Below are 21,315 nucleotides of genomic sequence, written 5' to 3'. Positions count from 1 at the left end.
CTTAGAAAAGGGTTTGATATGCAGTTTAGTGTTAGAGTACTAGGGGAGATCTTAGGCTCATCTTTAGCACTGAAGAAAAAAAAGGCCTGTGATTTAGCTATTATATTCAGTTTCATAGCTGGTAGCACCAAAGCTGAAAAAAGTTGAACAGTTTATTGATTTATTCAAGGCCAGTAATATAGGAAGTCAGTTGAATTTGAATTTCAGAAAATTTGGTAGAATTATGTCCCATGTTACTGAAGACCCCTGCAGTTAGGGTCCACTATCCTGCCCAGTGCACAACGCAGGCCTGAGGGAAAAAAAGAATAAAAGAACTAAGAGAGAGAAAGCGGGTTCCAGAATGACCAATGCTGGTGCAACCAACAAAGGTGCTGGCCAGCCCAAGCCACTCATTTTTATCAGTAATCAATTGGGGTAAAGGTAAGCTATGTGCAAGGGCAGGAATACGTGAGAGGATGCACAATCATGCGGTTTCTATGGAAACTAAATGAAGCAAGACTCATAAAGGACAAGACAAAGCATTCTCGACACAGGAACAGAACAGACAAATATATATGGTTGTAATTAGAACATCGTCCTTCTAGTAAGAAGAATTTAGTTGTGGGAATGGAATTTGGCTGTGAGCTACTCTGACCTCAGCACATAGGCTTCAGCCAGACTCGTTTCTCAAAACAAGCCAATTGTGGGGTTAACTCTTCACACCCTACTTTGAACATAATATTATGTTTGAAAATGGCAGCTGCATCATGGTGAGTTGTGATTGTCTTTGGGGCCTGTTTGGTCTTGGGTCTCATCAGTGGGTGGTGCATCAGGTCTGGTGATCTCTTCAAGTCTAAGGGCCATCACAAGTGAGGGGAGTCATTCAGATGCAGCCTTTGTATGGCTTTCAGCAGGGGTGTCACATCGTGCTGCTTGCAGTGAATTTATCATCTTGGTCCATGGTTCTATGTTTTGGGATGATGACCACAGCATATTTTTATTCTCTGTTGAAAAATAAGCATATCCTGGCCCCTATGTTATTAATTATACTGAGCCACTTACCTTTTAGTTAGGACATCCTTTGATAACACTGTCTAGAACATGTCTACAGATTCATCTTTGTATTAATGGAGTTTTGATGGAGTATATTTGTTTTACATAAGTGGATCTAAAATATTTAAAGTGAAAGTAACAAGATCTAATTGAGCTCGTGGAGGTATCTGTGTCCCCCTTTTTTGTTTATGTAATTGTGTTTTTAGGGAAAGGTGAGTATGCCTAATCATGGCTTGTCTCTGTAGATTATAAGGACTTATGATATGTTTAACTGACTTAGCTGTCTATGATAATTTTCTCTACAAAGAACATTTCCAACTGCAGTTAGGGGAGAAAGGGCATGGTTTTTTTGTTTTGTTTTGTTTTTGATACTGGGGCTTGAACTTGGGTCCTTGTGCTTGTGAGGCAGGCAGCAGAACCACTGAGCTAAATCCCCAGCCCCGTGTTTTAATCTAACTGCTTTGAGCTGAGAAGTGTTGATGTAGGGAAGACCGCAATTATGGTCCCCTGTGCCAGTTACAGGAGACCCCTGGAGTTAGGTTCCAATATCCTCCCCAGTATTCAATGCAGGCCTAAAAAAATTAAGACAAAACAAAACTAAACAAACAAACAAAAAAACAAGGTTCCAGGACAACCAATGCCGGTGCAACTGACAAAGGCGCTAGCCAGCCCAAGCCGCTCATTTTTATTAATAATCAATTGAGATAAAAATAAGCTACTTACAAAGGCAAAAATACATAAAAGATACACAATCATGCAGTTTCTATAAAAACTAATGTAAACAAGACTAATGAAAGACAAGACAAACTATTCACAAAGTTAAAATAATAGACAAAACATATGGTTAAAATTAAAACATTGTCCTTCTAATAAAAAGGTTTTAGTTGTAAAAACAAAATTGGAGTGTGAGTTACTCTACCCTCAACACGTAGGCTTCAGCCAGATTCATTTCTCAAAACAAGCCAATTGTGGGGTAAACTCTTCACAGCCTGCTTTAGGCTTAATCAACAGTAAGTCTGCACATGTAATATATGAAACACAACTATATTAGAAAATTATTCAATGTTTAGTTAAAATGCAAATTTAAATAAATGCCCTGTATTTTAAAATTTATATCTGTAAACCTATTTGTCTCTCACTCCAAAAAACATTTAACTAGACCACTAGGTTGTATTACATTCTAATTTTCTCCTAGGCACAAGCAGTTCCCAATTTACAGACTTGAAATTTGTGGGATAAACTTGAAAATTGTGCACAACAACAAGGCCTTCTATGATCTGGCCTCTCCCTTTCTGCTGTCTGCATTTAGAGGTATAACACATGCCAAAGCCCAGAGGCAGGAGCTGAATGGTGTGGGCCTGGAGGCCACAGAGTTGGTATAGGGTGAATGAGAGAGACCGAGGAGTCCAAGGAGAGAGGTAGTGGAGTCTAGATCATGCAGGCTTTGCAGATCACTGTGAGGACTTGTTTTTACTCTGAATGTGGTGTGCAGTTACTGCAGAGTTATACTGCAGAATGACATGGCCTGGCTTAAGCTTTGCAACACTGAATTGGCAGCTCTTTGGAGCAGAATTTCTAGAGAAATAAGGGGAAAATAGGGATTTATTATAAAATATTTAGGCCTCTTTTCTTAATGGTAGAATTCATGTTTCTGCCTTTAAGCTGTGTCCTTCTGGCTAGAAATTTACAACATGGAATGGGGACAGGATCATCCGCCTCTCAACTTTAATATGGAACCTAGTGTAGATTCTCTGGTTCAATGAGCCCTGAAGGATCCCTGCACTGGCTGCACCTTGTAGGTGTTGCATCTTTGGGTATGATGGGGGCAATCCTATTGGCAGAGAGCAATGTCTTCTCATAAAAACCATGAGCATCTGCCGCCTGCCTCGCAAGTGCAAGGTTCCTAGTTGGATCCCCAATACAAAAAACAAAAAAAACCCCAAAAAACACCAGCAAAGATTTCCATAAGGCTGCACCTTCAAGAGGAAAGCAGGTGGTAGGCAGGTAGGAGAAGCATTTACTCTTATATGTTGCTAAGTATAGCTGAGATACTTCCTGGAACCCTTAGAAATAACCAGGAGAGTCTGAGAGGTATACGAGGGTACAAGTACCTTGTATAGCAAGTATACAAATATAGCAAAGTAGTATAACTATGTATATGTATAGGTATTCATATGTATATGTATAAAACTATGCATGTGTTTATAAATATAGCAAGGTACTATAACTATGCAGAGGCTGATTTAAAGCCATTATTATTAATATAAATAGGAACTAAGTTATATATACTATGTCTGGAGTGGCATGGTAACTTTAGAGTTACAGGAATTAAATAAAATGAAAGAGGACAGTAGAATGAAATATGTAAAAAGACATACGTAACAAAAGCAAAACACAAAAACTTATCAAATTTTTAACTATCTATTCCATGATCGGTGTTTTAGACATTATTTACTTCTTACCAAAACCTTTGGTCAGACACATGTTGTTAATTCTCTTTTACAGATAAAAACACTGAGGCCAGTGAGAACTCACGTAAGCAGCTTGGATGGAGACATGGGGATTTGAACTTGCTTCTTCAGACTGTAGACAGAGCTCTAGCTTATAACTTAGGTCTTTTAATCTCCCGGAAAAAGGAATTGTCCTAGTGAGTTAGGCAGAATTGTTCAGTAAAACTTATAATGATTGAAATAAACTGAGATGCCAAGTATAAAGTCTGAAATTTCGTTATGAGGAGCTTTTAATACAGAGGGACCAGAGCTTTTAAAGAGAGGATCGGATTCCAGAGCAGAGGCCCTGAAGCACAGATGTCAATCTATCACCATACGTCTCATGTCAAAGGCTTAGATATGTTCCATTTCTGTTGAAAAGACCTGGCCTCCTCATTGTTATTTTCGATCAGACCTCAGCAGCCAATCATACAGGTTATTTATAGGACACATGAACTATGGTTTTTGTCCTATGTTTAACTTCATCTCAATTATGAAATGGCTGTCTTTATACCTTCAGTATTTGTTCTAAGGAGGACAGAACATAACATACAATAGATTGACAACATTCAAATGAAAGCTCTTTGGATGTTGTGCTGAAATACATGCTCCAAACGAAATAGATTAAGGAGTCAATGTTTTTGCTTCCTTGTGATTTGTACTTCTAATCCAGTTGATGCTACCTGAATTAGGGGAATGTGTCACAGAGCTCTCATTTGTCCTCTAGCTAGCATTCAGTCTAAGCGATAACAAAAAAGAAATGGAAGCACAGTTGATAACAGGGAACATCCAGATGAAGGATTTCATTACCAAAGGAACAAAAAGTTCTAAAAAGGAGCCATTTTTATTCTTTCCCATAGAGAAAGACTGAGAATATTGATCAGAATGCTTTATGCATTTCAGTTTTTCAATGGCTTACCAGAATGCTTACTCCGAGTTCTTTTAAATTGCAGGATTAGATTTGCAGTCAAGGCCTTCCCAAGTGTGCCTAAAAATTCAATAGGTGGTAAACTCAGGTGACTTACTGTTTAGGTGAATGCCTTTTAAAATCCTAAAAGAGGTATTGCAACACAGTACTTGGCTTATGCGCATGCCTTAAGTATACAGTCTAGCTGGGTAATTCTACTGTGGATTCTTACTAGATTTGCCTGATTTGACTGAGTGTAGGCATCAAAGGCAAAAGTCATTACAAGTATAATTCAAAAGAACTCAAATTCTCCTTAATCCATTTAAATGTACTGCTTGTCTACAGCTTCCTTTGGGAATTGATGGTTTAGCTTTGTAGTTTCAAATCTCAGCCTGATGAAAGTACAGATGCGAGTGAGTACAGTATGAGAATGCTAGAAATTGGATGTAAGTTGATCAAAACTTTGCTTTGAAAAACACTAGGCTTTCTGAGGCTCCATAGCACATCTGGCAACTCTGTAATGTCCTTGAGTACAGAGAGAAAGCTTTCCTCAGAAAGCTGGGGAGAGTTCATTTGCTTTTTTAAAGTAGGAAGGTTCTAAGCACTTGTTTTTCTATAGTATTTTCCATTATGCCACAGACTACTTTTACTTAGGATTATGTTATTTTATGTAAAGGAGGACACAAATTTGGTGCATATGAATAAAGAGAATAAAAAAGCTTGAAAAGTAAACATTTGCAAAGTTACTAGTAGATGTATTTAAAAACACTTATCTTTACATACTTACATACCTAACTACCTATCATATAAAATAGCTAAAGCATTTTAGGTTTCCATAAAGTGATCTGAGGACAATGAAGGATGATTTGAATATTTTTTCCTTGATGTAAGCATTTGGTATTTCTTTAACTTAGCATCCTTTGAAGTAAAGTTCTAGTGTCCTTCTACCTGGAAGTCTTTATTGACCATACAAGTCTCTGTGATTCCTCACTTGTAAACTGTTATTTCCCCTGTTGTTACTACTCTGTATATGTCCTGCTTCATCTTTATGGTCTGTAGTCTTAGTGAGTTCACATCCCTTGTGAGGGAAGAAATATGATTCTCTTTCTTTAGTCCCACAGCACAAGTCTCAGTGCATTCATCTACTAATCCATTAATAACTTTGTTAATAGTTTCATTCAGAAATAAGGATATAGTAATGGTTTGACAGTATATCCATAGCAAATCATTATAGAGAATTCAAGTTTAATTAATTAATTAATTTATTTGATACCCTGTCAAATGATTATTCTAGGCTGGCCTTGAACTCATTATGTAGGCCAGGCTGGCCTTGAGCTCGCAGCAATCCTCCTGCCTCAGCTTCCCTAGTGCTGGGATTATAGGCATGCACCACCACATGTGGCCTGAGAATTCAATTTTAAATAAAATCAAATTGATGCACTAATTTGGTGCACTAATTAAATATATACATGTAGATTACTATGGACTTGTAGATTTTAGCCTTATGAATTATCAAGTCCAAGACTATTTTTTATGCAGGAGGAAAATCAGTCATCTTTCTATAAGACATTAAGCTACTTGAAACAAGAAGTCATTTTCTCAAACATTTCATTCCACACATAAAGCAATCATTTTATTTTTACATTGTTTTGCAGCACCTGGTTCACACATAATAGGTTCCCAAGAACCTATTGCATAGATTGCTTCATGGAAGTCAATGTCATTAAGTGGGTTTTTAGAACTAGATGTTGTTTGGACAGTCTGTGCTCATGTGTTCGGTTTATTGCTGAAGAGGGCATCACAGGGCATTACCTCCTACAGCTGTCCTGCCAGCTCATTTTTCTGGAAATCCTCTTGCTTCAGATCCAATTCCTCTTTTTCTGACAGTTGCACGCTCATTTGCCTTAAGCAGCATCTGAGCTTGTGGATACTACCTCTACTGTTTTATTTCTACTGTGTACTATAAGTATCATTGGGTCACTGTTTTTCAAATCTATAATGATCTCTGTTATGACAAAAAGAGATTCGTGCTTCTATTTCCAATTTTTGGAAATTCAAGAGGATTTCCTTCATGTGGATTGGAAAGTCAAAAACAGTGGAAACTAGATCAGGGAACTTTTGTAAATCGCTAGAAGGGACTCGCTAGTTTCCATTTATATTTCAGGGATGAATTAATAAGCTCATCTAAATTCATTATTTTCCAACTCTTAGAACAAAATAGTGTACTTAAGATTTAATTCTTAAGCTTTCTAAGCAAATGTAAAGGAAGAGGCAGCAGTAGCTCTGATCAGTTACTTTCTGTGCCTTCGGAGCATAATTCAAACACTGGTTTGGTTTTATTCCCAGAGCTGCATGGGATACATGTTGCTCCTGGGGTACGCGCTTTACCAGAGGCATTCAGAAGTTTCAAATCTAACCCTTGTAATAGGCAGGTAAGAAAGTTGAGACTCCAAGAAAGTGTCTGTTTACAGTAATTCAATTAGATTGGATACTGACAGATCTGGGACTTTTGCTAACTCTTTTATGACAACTTGGTGACTGTTTTATTCTTTTACTTTTCATCCCATACTTGGAAGATTTCTGCCCATTTAGATAACCCATTTTGCATCCAAGCCTCTGCAGTTTTGAGTTACTTATCTGCTATGACCTTTGCTCTGATTCTACCTCCATCACCACTTATGGATCATGTCATCACCAGTATTTGTCATACCTTTGAAATAGCTTAGTGTCTAAGTACAACTTTTGGTTTTCTCTTATTTGTTTAGTTCTTCTTTCTCTGGCCCTACTTGCATATGGTATCATTCCTTTTGTGCCTATTTTCTCCTTTTCAGCTCCCTCCTGTTTCCCCTTCCTTCCCTATTAACCTTGAGCCTTCTAGTGAGCCACTGCTTTTAGTAATATCTTCATTTTACTGTTTCTTTTGTACTTGTCTGACAAGAAACCAACTCTGAAACTGTTTTCTTTCTCCATGCTTCCACCAGAGCAGATAAAATCCAATGGAGAAAGTCCCACAGCTAGACAGATGGATAACTTCTTAACAGGAGTTCTCAAAGCTTGGGCACCACAACAGCAGCATCAGTATGATTTGGGAATTTAAGAATGCAATTCCTAGACTCTCCTTAGCACAATGAATCATAAACTATCAGAATGAAAAAAACAATAATCAGTTTTAACTATTACCAGGTAAGCTTGGTAGACTAGTTTGCAAAATAGTATTTTATTAATTTTTGAACTTTAACATCAACTGACTAACCACACTATCAATTTTTATACATTTTCCAAATTAGTAATTTGTATGTTTTCAATATTTGTTCTCTCAAATCCTTTCCATTCTCTCCAAATCTGTGATTCTTCCCACCACTTCTCAGTCTCCAGAGGTTATCATCAACTGCTATAGTTTTTACTTGACCTTTCTCAAACATCTGCCACTAAATTCTCAAATTTATAATAGTTGCAGTGAAAGATTCTGAATGTCTAAGGCAGCTAATATCATTCCATTTCAATTTCCTTTCTCTTTAGTACTGGGACTTTATCTCTTTCTCTTCACCAAATTCTCTCTCTGCTGTCATCTTTCACCAAACACCATCATAATTTACATTCATACCCTTGGGAATTTTGATTCTAAGTGTCATGAAAATCACTGTAGGGTTTTAGGCAAGGGAATGGTATTCATTATCGGGTATATACTTTATGAAGATTTTAATCCTTCTGTACAGATTGGGTTCCTTGAAGCAAGAAGCTGAAGCAAGAAAACCAGGTTCAAAGTTATTGAAGAGTCTAAAGAGAAAAGAATGGTAGCTTGGCTTAGAGTTTGGCAGTGGAGTTCCAACTGGCTTTGGGCTATGATTTGGAGGTAGAATTAACAGGAAGCAAAGGTTGAAAATATTCTTAGTCTCTTGGGCTTAATAACTATCTAGATGCTGATTCTATTTACCAGAATAAGGAAGACTTGGAAAGGATAAGCTAGCAGGAAAAAATAAAACAAACAAGAATGTTGCCAGACATTCGAAGCTTCAGTTGTTTATTGGAGATCTATGTGGTGATAGGTAGCTGAGTATTTGATTCCTGAGTTCCAGGAATACATTAGGAAAGAGAAATGTAGATTTAGAAATTTTTGACCTGTAGATAATATTTAAAGCTCTGGTATATGATAAAATCATCTTGAGAAAGTGTGTAGAAAGAGAATGTGGACTATGACAAAGCCCTGAGCCTCTCCAATATTTAAATTCGGAGTATGGAGGGAATAGTTCTAGCACCAGAAATGGAGAATGAGCAACTGGTCAATCAAGAGTTTCTATCAGAAAGAGGAAGTGGCTAGTTATGCAAAATTCTGCTGAGAAGTAAATTAAAACAAGAGCAGAGTGGTGATCATTACAAATAGCAAAATAAACTCCTTCTGGAAGGCCAGTCACAATGGATTGTTGAAACAGAAGGCAGTTTAGAGTGAAAGGAGGCAATCATGTTTTTAAATTGAAGTTTTGCTTGTTTGTCTTTAATCCTAGTTGCTTTCCAATAGATTCCTGGAATCAATATTTTGTAATTCTAAAAACTTTTACTTGAGTCTGTCAAATTAAAGAATTTTGTAGAAATAGGGGTGCATATTGAAAGCTCATATTTGAAAAGTTTAAATAAATGTGCCATGAAAGTTAAACAGAGCTGGAATGTTAAGTTCTGTAAAATTAAGCTATCTTTCAATGTATCGATAAATTTGTTATCATCCAAAAGTAATGATAATCACCACAAAATTACATAACAATAGGTATTAAAACAAACTGAAATCTGATATAATCTGGGATAATCCAAGTTTGATGTAACTTGCCCATAATAAATAAACACACACACACACACACACACACACACACACAGACTTGTCCTTACCCCATTTCTATTAGTCAACTTCTTTGACATAGTACATTTAATTTCATGTTTGATAAAATGTGAGAAATAGCCTCATATATTTATCAATATATCAATATATTTATGAAGTCCTGGTGTGGTTATTCAGGAAACCATGTCTGGAAATAAGCGGTACAATGGGAACATTGGGAAAATCAAGCATATAAAGAATTAGGTCTTGGCTAACTTTCCAAGTCACAACAATCACCATAGGCAGTGAAAATGGTAGCTGACCACACACTAATGGGTCATCTTATTTAGCAGGCTATAGAAAGAACTGTTGCCCACACATCTAGTACAGATAATTACGGTCAGTGAGCGAAATTCTTAAGAGAAAAGCCATGTATCTTCCAGAAAATGGTCTTTTGCACCAGCATGTTTTATTTAGGTTGAACAAATGCAAGATTCTTTTTATTATATAGCATGTGTGAAAGAAAGCCTTTCGTTTAGGACTTCAGGTATATGTAATCACATGTATAGTATTTTTATTTTTCATTCATTGGCACTCTCATATTTTAAGTCAGCAAAAATGTATTGAGCACTTATTATGTGCAAAGCACTATACTGGTGTTTCCTTAAATATCTCTATAAAAGAAAAAAATAAGCCCCAAATGATTTAATCTTTGTTTTAGAGTGAATGTGTTGCTAACATGCTAATGCTGTTAAGTGGTGGATTGTGGACATCAAATATTTAGTTCCTACCAGCTCATGACCCCCATCTTCATCGAAGTCCTCCTCTATCCCATCAGTCATCTCTTCTCCATCCGCATCTTGCCCTCCTTCAGCAGGCTCCTCTGTAGAGTGATCTGCATTCTCTGACACACATTCATCTTGAATCAGCTCTATACTCTCTTCCAATTGCTTCTTCTGAGCTTCTAGGGGGGAAAAAGCAAATGACTACTACCTTGGGTTGTTCATGAGTCACTTGGATAAACCATGAAACAACAGTCCATGAAAGGGTAAAGTCTGGGTACTGCTAAAGGCATGTAAAACATAAGGTAATATGTTTTTATTTGAATTTATTTAATCGTGTGTCTGTGAAAAGCTACATATAAATATATCATTTTAAAATAGAATTAGCAAAAATAAGGAAATCTAGATGGTAGTAGTACATAAATAATGATTTACATATAAAGATTGACCTTTCTTGATATTTTATATGAGGTTCTTTCTAAGAAGGATATTCTCTCTCAAAGGAAAACATAAAAAACAAAGGGCAAAAATAATATATAACATAAAAATTGTTCACTTAAGGAAAGGGGATGGAGAAATCTCATAGACACATTCAAAACTAAGTGAAAAAATGTCACTGAAAATGAGGTACAAAAATAGATATATTTTCTTTCAGATGATACGAGGACAATCCTTTGAAATTTTAAAGTCTACATTGTGTTGGCAGATGTATTTAAATGCTATGGTTAAGAACATAAATCCTGGTTCAGGCAACCTGCATTTAGTAGTTTTGTGATGCCATGCAAAGCTGAAATGATTCACCTTCCTTGTGCCTCAGTTTTCTCTTTTGTACTATGAGAAAAACTACTTCTTCAACTTTCAGATTTGGAGCCAATATTCAAAGTGTTAGCACAGAGACTTGCAAATAATAAGTGCTCAACAAGTGAAGCCACCTTCTGCATTTGCAGGGTTTCCTTTGTCAGAAACTATGTGTTCCATTTATACAAACTCACCCAAATAACAATTATGCAGATGGCATAGAATTATTTTTCCTAGTCGTTGGTTTTCGCCTCCTGTGAAAGGATCAAGGAAGACTAGATACTGAATAAGTGAGATCATCTTATGTTTCCCTTTCTCTAACTTATTCCTATGTATTTATATCTATTTTGAAAGTTGAGTTGTTTTATCAGGATATCATGGCACTGTTTGAGTTTTAAAAGATGCTACATTTTGTACATTTTGAGCTTACTTACTGATATTTTATGACAATAAAGATAGTTTATTGAGCCAAAGGAACCTGGGATAGTCTCATTTTTTTCATAATGTGAGTTAAAAGGAAAACAAGTATCAACACATTTTGATCACCGTAAAGCCTCAAGTATAACTACTCAGTAGGTCGATAACTCTGATAAAAATATAATGTATAAATTAGCAGATAGCCTTTCCTGTAAGCTGTTTAAAATCATAATAATCAATACTTCTGTAAATAACTGTGTACTTAATCATACTTATATTTTAACTCTACAAATAATAAAGTTTAGTGAAAATAAAGCACTAGGATGGGGTGTGGTTGTCCTTGCTGTTAGGGTACAGAAGTCTAGTGCTAGTTCAATCACTCACCTGTAGCGCTACAAACACTGAGTTTGAAGCTTTTTGCCACTTGGTTAGGTCATTAAGCATATTAAGTCATTCTTTTCTCATCTACATGAAAATATTCATAATAATACCTATCTCTGAGGTCTGCTGTGAAGATTTACAAAGCTTATGTTTGGGAAATATTTTATGAACTATGCTGGACTGCATAAATGTGTTGTAGAATTCACTGGGAATATGTTGAAGTCGTAACAATAACAACGAGTACAAGCATGGAACAGGAGGCTTTTGTAGGGACTGATCTTCAAAAAAACTTGCGGAGATGAGGCCCTGTTTCAGAAGAGGAGAAGAATTGGTTGATTTAATGAAGGTTAAAACAAATTACTGTGGACATCTTAAAATGACCAACTTTGTGGTCTTTTGCTTTAGGGAAGAAGTCATTTAAGTCACATGTGTGGACTCGAACTGCGTATATTCTTGAGTGTTTTTCTATCATCTTATTAGATTCATTATTTCTCCTTATAACAGCTAAACTCATGTGAAGAAGCAAATTCTGATTTTAAAGCTATATTTTTTATCTTCATATGCATGTGCAAGTGTGCTGATGGCAGGCAGCATGCGTGGTGGCATACATTCCTCTCTTTTCTCTGACATTGACGTAACTTTTGCATGGACAGTCCTATGAAGACTATACAGTGGAAACTGTAAAACTTAATCAAGATGTTTTTCTAAATCCAGAAAATGATCATTCAAAATACATAAAGGAAATACTGAGTTAAAGAGAAAAAAGGTGTACTCTACAGAAGATGACCCTGGTATCTGAGTTAAAAGAAGAGAAATTAAGCAAAAAGCTATAGACTTAAAACACCCCCAGTTTAACACTTACTTAAAATTGTTAGGTTTTATACATCTCATGTCCCTTTCAGGTGTCACTGTCCTCTGTAGTTCTAGATCTTTAACCTAGGCTCACCCAGCCACACGCCTATGACCAGCAGTCACTGAGAAAAAGCTCTCATGGACAGACTACTTCCACAATGAAGAGTTTGGAATCCTTCTGCCATTAGTCACATCTTCTGATCTATTCTGCTGTCTTTAGTATGGCTGATCTTTCAACTGCAAAGTGGATTTGGCCACTCTGGTTTTTTACTTTCTCCCCTCACTGTTTTTTGTACTTATCATTTGATCTTTTTTCCCTTCACTGCAGGTCACCATGATGCTTGGTCAAAATGCCCTGTTTTTCAAGACCTGGTATTGGTAGCTCAAGAAAAAGCGGGATGGAGAGTTGGGAGTGGACAACTGTAATTCTACACAGTGAAAAATGTCCTAACTTTTATGTTTTCCTAAAGCCATACTTTTCTTCCCTGTGGAAAAATTTCTGGCCAAGGAAGTATAGAAGATTTTCAAAGAACCTGAGTAGGACCTGACTTAAAGATGCATAGTTCCAATCTGGCTTTATGTATCAATTTGTCTTAATTAACTTTGGAATCCAAGCTGACTTTCCTGTTTCTCCTAGCTGAATGTGATTCATTCTCCTTTGATCAACTAAAGCCCTGATCAAGTGCTGTCTTGTAATTGGTTCAAATGGTGTCTTGCCTCTCCCCCTTTTCTTTACTACTGTTTAATTCTCGGGAAATTTAACCTATTCTTTTACAAGGTGCCTGCCACAGTCAAAGGGGATAAGACCAATGTCTATCTTTTGTAAACTAAAAAGAGCAATACTATTCAGTTAATAAGAATCATGGTGATGTGCTCTATACTCACCCTCCACGGTATATGTAAAAGATAATATAAAGTATTAGAAAGGATATGGATTATTGGATCCAAACTTCTGTTAATTTTTAGTATTATTAACTGTAGTTTTCTTTTCTAAAAGGGAGCAAAAAAGTAATATCTTCAGAAATTTTCTGTATCTTCAAATAAGAAAAAAATGTTATGCGTGTGCTTTTAAACTGTAAAGATCATCCAAATATATTAAAGTAATTATAATAGTATTGTAATATTATAATTATTATAATATTATAATAAAATTAGTTATTGAATTGAATCTGAATTAATTACTTGATTATAATAGACAAATTGTGTACATCAAAATAATTCACTATTACTGATATCTAAGAATATGTTATAAGGATAATTTTGGATTTTGGCTTTGACTTGGCCTCTTTATTTTTAGATAGATATATTAGATCATTCCCCTTTTTTGTATTAACATACAACATGCATGACTTTTTTTGATAGTATATTTCAAATGCAGTAGCTTTACCCACAGAGTTCACTTCCAAACAAACAAACACCTTGTAACTTATACTCATTTCCTCACTTTTTCATTAACTTGAAAGCTAAATGCTTTGAAGACATTATCTGGACTTAGAAAAAAAGCTTTAATTATAATAGTAATTGATTTGTAGGAGTTTAACCAAAATACAATCAGCCTGTACTTTAGTACTATGTAGTCAGCATAGACATTTGTTATTGTCTCAATAAGAAATGTTATAGTCACTAAACAATGATAGGTTCCATGAATAAAATCACACATGAAAGCACATCTTGTTTATAACAATGTTGGTGTATACTTTAAATAGCAGATTTGCTCCAATAATTGTCTTACTGATACAGAGAAACAACGTAATTTGTTCCATTTTTATTAATAATTATCTAATTTTACTTCTTATAAAATGAGTAATATTGTCTAGTTTATTCTAAACATTATATTATTCTTTTCCTACTTATAATTTTTACTTTTTATTATGTGTGTGAATGCACAGGTAGGTGTGTGTGTGTGTGTGTGTGTGTGTATGTGCATGTGTTTATGTGTACATTTATGTCTGGCCTTAGAGTTTCTTTGAGGCATAAATATTTTTATTCATCTTTGTATCCATCTTAGCTAACCCGGACCGTTGCACACAAATTGAATGTTTGGTAATATATTCATGAGCTGTGTAGAACCACGTAATGAAAATATATGTCTGAGTGTCACATTCTTTCCATACAGTGACAGGTGAATTTGGCACCATAGAAGCAAAAAGTATGCATTTGAAGAAAGGTTGAAAGAAACCTTCTTGCCATTTCCTACTCGACAGACCCTCACTATGAAGTCAAAATGAAATCTGGGGTCTAGGGTATTTTTGGAGGAAAATTGTTCATGTTTATATATTGAGAAATTGTCAAGAGAAAAATAAAACGTGAAGTCTTCAAGTGTTCATGGAGAATGGCTGCCTTTGAGCATTGGCATCTTTTGGGCTCTTTGTTGGTTTCTTTAAGTCAAAGTGATGAATGACCATAGTATTTTGTTGTGAGCAGAGAAGACGGCTAGTATTTGATTTTTTTCTGAAACAGTGGAATAGAACCCCCCAAAATAAAAGGTTTATACCTAATTTATAATTTTGCTATTGAAGTACGGATTTCAATAGAATAAAAGGTTTATGATGGATGCAAATTAGTAAGTGCTTAGTAAGTGTTAACAGGAAGTGTTTAACCTTCATTAACTTCAGTCCTTGAAACATGCTGGAGCATCGCCTTATTTATCACTTGGCACACAGGAAAAGTGAGCCATAAATAAGTTAAGTAAGGTGCCCCTGGTCACACAATAATAGGCGCTAGAGCTGGCGCTCCACTTGAAATGTATCTGACTGCATAGCTGGGCTGTTTTGTAATATACCTCTAGAAAAAATAAATCTTATTTGACATACCAGGAGAAAGCTTTGAGTTTCTTCAAAAAGCAGACAATCTTCAAGTTTAAAAATGCAGAAGTTTGTTTAGTTAGAGGCACATGTTTTAGCTAAATAATGACTACTAAAATAAAAGACATGGAAATAAATGATATTTCTGTTTAATGTAAAATGCCTAAAGCTTTAAAAGGCCATAAAAGAAAAGAATTTGACATTAAATTTCAATTCTCATATTCAAATATTTTTCTGAACATGGCATTTCTACTTCAAAAGAGTTGTTGGGATTTATGTTCAAAGCATTTTTATTAAATTGAGTTTGCAGCATAGTTATTATCATTAACATAGCTCTGAAAATTGGTTGAGTTGGCAATTAAGTTTTTTGACATGCTGGCTTAATTGCTAGATAATTACTAGCTGAATTGTACTTAGCAGATGGTTGGAAATAGTGTTGATATAAAAACAGTCTCGTTATTTATTGCAGCCAAGTTAATATCCTGGAATCACTGTTTCTGCCTATCAGTGAAACCTGTATTTTAAAAATACTGCCTGTTACAACACCTGTATATAATATAAATTTAATTCAATGATTCCAATGAATATCACCTAAAATATGCAATTTATTATGGATAATATTATGAACAATGACAGAAATGAATTTCAGGAAAATTACATAAGAAGAATTGTTTTTAGATTAAAATATCAATTATATAGGAACATTCTTGGAGGAAATGACCTCAAAACTATTCATATGAAGTATTCTGAGTTGTTGAGTTGACCACAAATTCAATATAAATAATTTTAAAATTACTGAGATACTGTTTATTTAAATGTCACAATAATTTTGAGAGAAATATTACTGCTCCCACTTTATACATTTTGTAAGAACTGTATCAAATTTCATGCAGTCAGTATTCTCTAAGTCTCTAGTGAGATGTGAACCTAGTTCTATTTAACTCCTCTCTAGGCCCTTAAATGTTTCAGTAATGTAAGTCTACTTGTCATAAGAAAGATTAATTGGAAAGGAAACAAACTAGACATGGAGACACCAGTTAAAAAAGCAACATTTAAGGGTATGAAAATATGCTAATTGAGTTGTGATATGGTCATACCCCTCACCAAAATTACAGTTATTGAATTATATCCTTGAAATAAGTAAATTTATTCTATGTCAAATATACCTCAATAAAGCTATTACAAACATAATGTAAGTGCAACAGAGCTTGTGAGAGATGATGGCAATTTGGGTATTGTCCATAGTCTTGGGAAAACAGAAAAGAGAGGTGAAATAAAAGATGCCAAAAGTAAGATGTGGGAATCCAGACTACAGTAGGAATAGAAGATAATGCTGAAGTTGGCAATTTTATTGACAGGATTCATGGAAGTGTGATGTGAGAGACACAAAACACAGAGAGAAGAGTATACTTAAATGAGAAGGAGCTCAATTTTCAAAAATGTAATTGACTTATTACTAAGGTGGCTTTAATGTTCCCCTCTGCTTGACTACACTTAGGTCCCAGAACTCCCACTTTTTAGAATATTTACTTTACAAAACTTGCACTTGTAAATTCATTCTCTTCTTACTTGAGATGTTTATCTTCTACAGCGCAGGATTGTTCTTCTCAAGTCCTAGGAGTCATCCCTTTGACATATAACCACCAAGAAAGATAGGACCTATGGCTTTTAGGCTCTGTAGAGAATACAGTCTAACTTTGTTAAAAGCCAATTTGCAAACACAACTTGCCTAACCACATGGTCCAGTGTTCCCCTTATGTCCTCTAGTGCTTTTCCATTAGTTTACCTAGTTTTCAAAAATTCTTATGTCTTTTTGAGTAGAGCTCTTTCTCCATATCCTATTGCAATAGTCTTGAATAAAGTCTTCCTCACTGTTTTTAATGAGTGTCAAGTGCAATTTTGCTTCTACAAATAAATGAGGGATAAATACAGGGAGCTCTCCAGTAAGCAGTTGGAATTTTGATCCAGTTGCAAAAGACAAATTCATCTTTTCTCCCTTAAACTTAGCTCCTTTAAAAAATCTTAATATTGTAGTCAAATATTTCACAAGGCTTGTAATGACAAATAGCAGTCTCTTGTTTGTGACTGCTCACCATTTCCAGCTCCTTAAATGATTTCCATTCATTTAGTTTATTCTTTTGAATCTATATGCTTAAATCTCTAAATAACATGCTTAGATTGGTACTTCTTGTTCAATTTTATTCATTATCTGTTGATATTATTCTTAGAAAGCCGTGGAGTTAGTTCTGGGTCATATAATCCCCACTTAGAGTAATGTAAACTGGAATAAATCAATTTAGTTTTTACATAATTTTAACTAGGTAATTCTTTGCACAGTAAAGCTGTTAGTATGAAATGAGTAAGTTTTCTTTGCTGAACAATAATGTTTTCTTTAGAATTAAAAATTGCCTTAGGTTTAAAATATAGTTTGATACTTTTCTATGTACTTAAGCAGATTTATGCCTCCCTCACTAAGATGTATAAATCTCTTCTAACCAATTCGCTTTTCCACATAGCAGTTATTCTACCAATTCCCTTATCTTAAAAAACTCTTTTGCAGAGTTTGTGTGCAGTGCTGGTCTAGACTCATTTCTTTCCTGGTCTCCTGCACATCTAATTTCCTAGGATCTTTTTTGTCTTCATCTTGAAGATTTCTTGTGCCTTTGCTTTTGGATTTCCTCCTCAAAGAAAGCTTCATTTGCTTCTTTCTTGGTTTCACTCCCTGTCTTGATGAAGTGCATTTCCCAATATTCTTCAGAGAAAGGATGCATTATGGTTAATATCAAAATGTCCCCAAGTCTCATGTGTTTGGAGGGTGACCGGATCTCGGAGGTGCTGTACTCATCAGTGCATTAGGTCACTGATGAATTCATAGCAGTCTTTTGGTTAGGAGGTGGGGCTGGGTTGGGGCAGGGCTCCGGGGCTGTGACCCAGCAGGATATATTCTTGTCTCTGCCTGCTCCCCTCTCTTTTTCTTAGTTGCCATGGGATGAGCAGCTGTCCTCTGCCCTGGCCTTCCACCATGTGTTCCTGCCTTAAAGCCAGCCAATTTTGGATTGAAACCACTGGAAATAGCAAAATAAAATTCTCTTTCTTTAAGTTGAGGGTGCCAGGTATTTTGTCCCAGTGATGGGAAAATGAGTAATATCGGGTGCCTTAAAATAATGAATTGGGAGCCGTTAGGCTGAGACAACTCCTGTACCTTGGGGTCCTAAATAAGAATATGTAAACCAAAACTTAAATCAAAGTGAATGAACATAGACTAGTAAAAGTAAAACTTAAACCTAGCCAACGAGAGGCTGCCAACTACCTCTAAAGGGGCTTTCCACTTTAGCCAATTAAATATTTACTTTGTCACGATTTTGAGGATACCTCATAAGCCACTCAGCCCCTCAGTGGCATTTTCAATCACTTGACTGGTACTGCTGGTCATAAATTGCTAAATACTCAATTCACTGAAATGTTAAAGTATTGAAGTTTTCTTTTAACATGTCATTTGGAGGCAAATCTTTTGATACCTTACCTATCTGAAAATATACTTAGCTAGGTGTGGTGGTGCATGCCTGTAATCCCAGGATTCAGGAGGCTGAGTCAGGAGGATTGCTGTGAGTTCAAGGCCATATAGATTAAATAACTATATATATATAGTCTATCCCCATTTCTAATAGTTTGAGTACCATGTATAGAATTTTAGATAGTAAATAATTTTCTATAAGAATTCTTAGGACTTGTTTTTGTTGTGTTCTAGCTTTCACTGTGACTGTTGAGAAGGTCTATGCTATGGTTTTCTGATTTTCATTTCTTTGTATAAAACTATTTGGTCTTCCTTTTTCTTTCTGTCTTTCCCTGAGTGTTTAGAGGATCATCTCTTTGTCCCCATGTCTTACAACATCACAATGACATGTTATGATGGGAATTTATTTTCATTCCCTATTTCAAGCAATTGGTAAATTTTTTCAATCTAATTAACTAATTTCACTTCCAATTTTTTTCTTAAAAACATTTTTGAATGGTTACTCTTTCATTCTTTCTGGAGCCCTATTATTCTAATATTCTCCTGTAATTTTCATATCCATCCCTTCTTATTTTCTTTTTTTTCTTAAATTCTTTTATTGGTACATTTTAGGTAAACAATACGTTTACATTTATCATTGGGTGCTTGTACCTGTACATGTTGTATTTTGGTTCTTATTTTTTTCCCCACTACCTCTGTGCCCTTCATCCCCTCCACCCTTCCCCTTCCTATTTTCCATGTCTATTTTTATGTTCTTTTTATTTAAGGAGTTTTTATTATTTATTTAAGTCCCTATCATGTGGTAATGCAGTTTAAGGAGCAAACAGAGCTCAATTTCATGTGTCTAGTCCATTATCTGTAACTAGAGGCATCACCAATTGATTCCAAAGTAGCAATGATAGCCACAGAGTATTTAGGACTGAAGCAGTAGTCACATTATAGGTTGCAGGCATCAGATCCTAACCGAAGCAACATTTTCCATTCTAAGTATGGCAAACTACGTTTGGCCAAATACAGAATGACCAGAAAAGAGATGACAATGGTTCAAGATACAAAACCAACTTACAAAAGAAGCAGCTGAAAGTCTTGTCCATATTCCTTTAGATAAAGAAATGCTTTGAGCAAAATTTGAATTCAGTTTAAGGTGAATATCTATGGACGAATACTGACTCACTGTTCAAAGGTTTTGGAGAGGTGGAAATATTCTAGCTTTCCTTGAGTATTGAATTGATGGTTAAATTCTAAGAAATTATAAATAAGCTTGGTTTTAGGAGACATACAAAGAATAAGGGAACCAAGTGAAAGTGAAATACATTTGGGGTCAGTGTAAGGAGAACCTATCCAAGGGTTATCAGATATTTATGTGAACAGGGACAAAGTAAGCAACATAAATATGTGATCTAGCTGGATAAAGATGTTAATTGAAAATGCATGCCTTTTGGAATGAGTAGCAATATTTAAAAATTCAAATTTTTACAAGGAGCCATATGTTTGTTTTGTTTTTTTTTTGGTACCAGGGATTGAACTCGGGTCCTTGAGCTTGTGAGGCAGGCGGCAGAACCACTGAGCTAAATCCCCAGCCCATGGAGCCATATGTTTTGATATTTATTTGTCATATTGTAAGTTTTTGGATTTTCATTTAATTTTATAAATAGTTTATGTCTTATTACAGACTATGAGTAGGATGAATTTATCTTATGTTTCTTCTGTTTGTGACCCTTCTAAGGCTTAGGTGCAACACTCCAAAGTCATAATTAGAATTGTCCAAGTGAGAATGGCTATTCATTTATCAGAAATGCCACTGAGAAAAAAATTGAAGTAAATAATGTCTAAGTGACCTCTTATTCTTCTAGAGAGTCTATGCTTCAGATTTCATTTAAAAACATATAGCTACCTATAGAGCAACTGTACATTGTGATACCCAGCCTTTTTTTCTCATGACTTTCACCCTTTCCAGTCATTTAACATCATAATATAAGCCCTATAAATTGTGCTATGTGTATGTGGAAATTTATATTGGCTCTTTTAAAAGAATTGCCTAGGAATGAGACACAATTGTAGGCTAAAATGATATCAAATGATATTATTTGTTGTTTTCTATATATACATAGTCTTTATGTACCCTAATAAATTGTGTGGTAGAATGCCACTAATAAATTGCTTCTTGGCCTTTTGGCTAAGATCAAGTGTAGAATGCCACTAATAATATTTTTAAGTGGTAAAATATACATTTGAAGCCATAGTCATTCTGGTAGTTTATATTTGAGGGTCTAGAGACTTGCTACATGACTGATGCATGGTATTTGGAGTTGTGCAGAATTAGGGAAGCAAAGATATAATATTGATTTTAGGAAATTTACAATCTCAAATGAAGACACAGGACAACATAAAAACATCTATTAGAAGCAATTAATGATATAGAGAATCCAAAACAATATAATCATAGTTCATTGTGATTACCTCTGAGAGCTTTGGAATTTACTTCAAAGAAAAAAACCCCCAATAATACCATGGAACTTGAATTCAGGACAT

At 35.2% G+C, this 21,315-nt stretch overlaps 1 protein-coding gene and 1 pseudogene across 18 annotated transcripts in view; one reads left to right on the top strand and one right to left on the bottom strand.

The window, feature by feature from the left end:
* Window positions 1-21,315, bottom strand: part of Ralyl (RALY RNA binding protein like) — a 733,271-nt gene that overhangs the window by 27,911 nt on the left and 684,045 nt on the right. For 14 of the 18 annotated variants that reach the window (XM_013071205.3, XM_087190535.1, XM_013071200.3 and 11 more), the window contains one exon: window positions 10,027-10,199. The exons of the other annotated variants lie outside the window; for them this stretch is intronic. In XM_013071205.3, the coding sequence (XP_012926659.1) occupies window positions 10,027-10,199 (173 nt within the window). The remainder of the gene's footprint in view (window positions 1-10,026; window positions 10,200-21,315) is intronic. 18 annotated transcript variants of the gene reach the window in all.
* On the top strand, window positions 20,940-21,012 carry LOC147824177 (U2 spliceosomal RNA; annotated as a pseudogene).

The sequence above is a fragment of the Heterocephalus glaber genome, unplaced genomic scaffold (genome assembly GCF_053883595.1).
Source record: "Heterocephalus glaber isolate CG9 unplaced genomic scaffold, H.glaber_assembly_v1.0 deba00001553, whole genome shotgun sequence".
NCBI lineage: Eukaryota > Metazoa > Chordata > Mammalia > Rodentia > Bathyergidae > Heterocephalus > Heterocephalus glaber.
The sequence above is the reverse complement of the archived record's forward strand: the minus strand, read 5'-3'. Positions and strand labels throughout refer to the sequence as shown.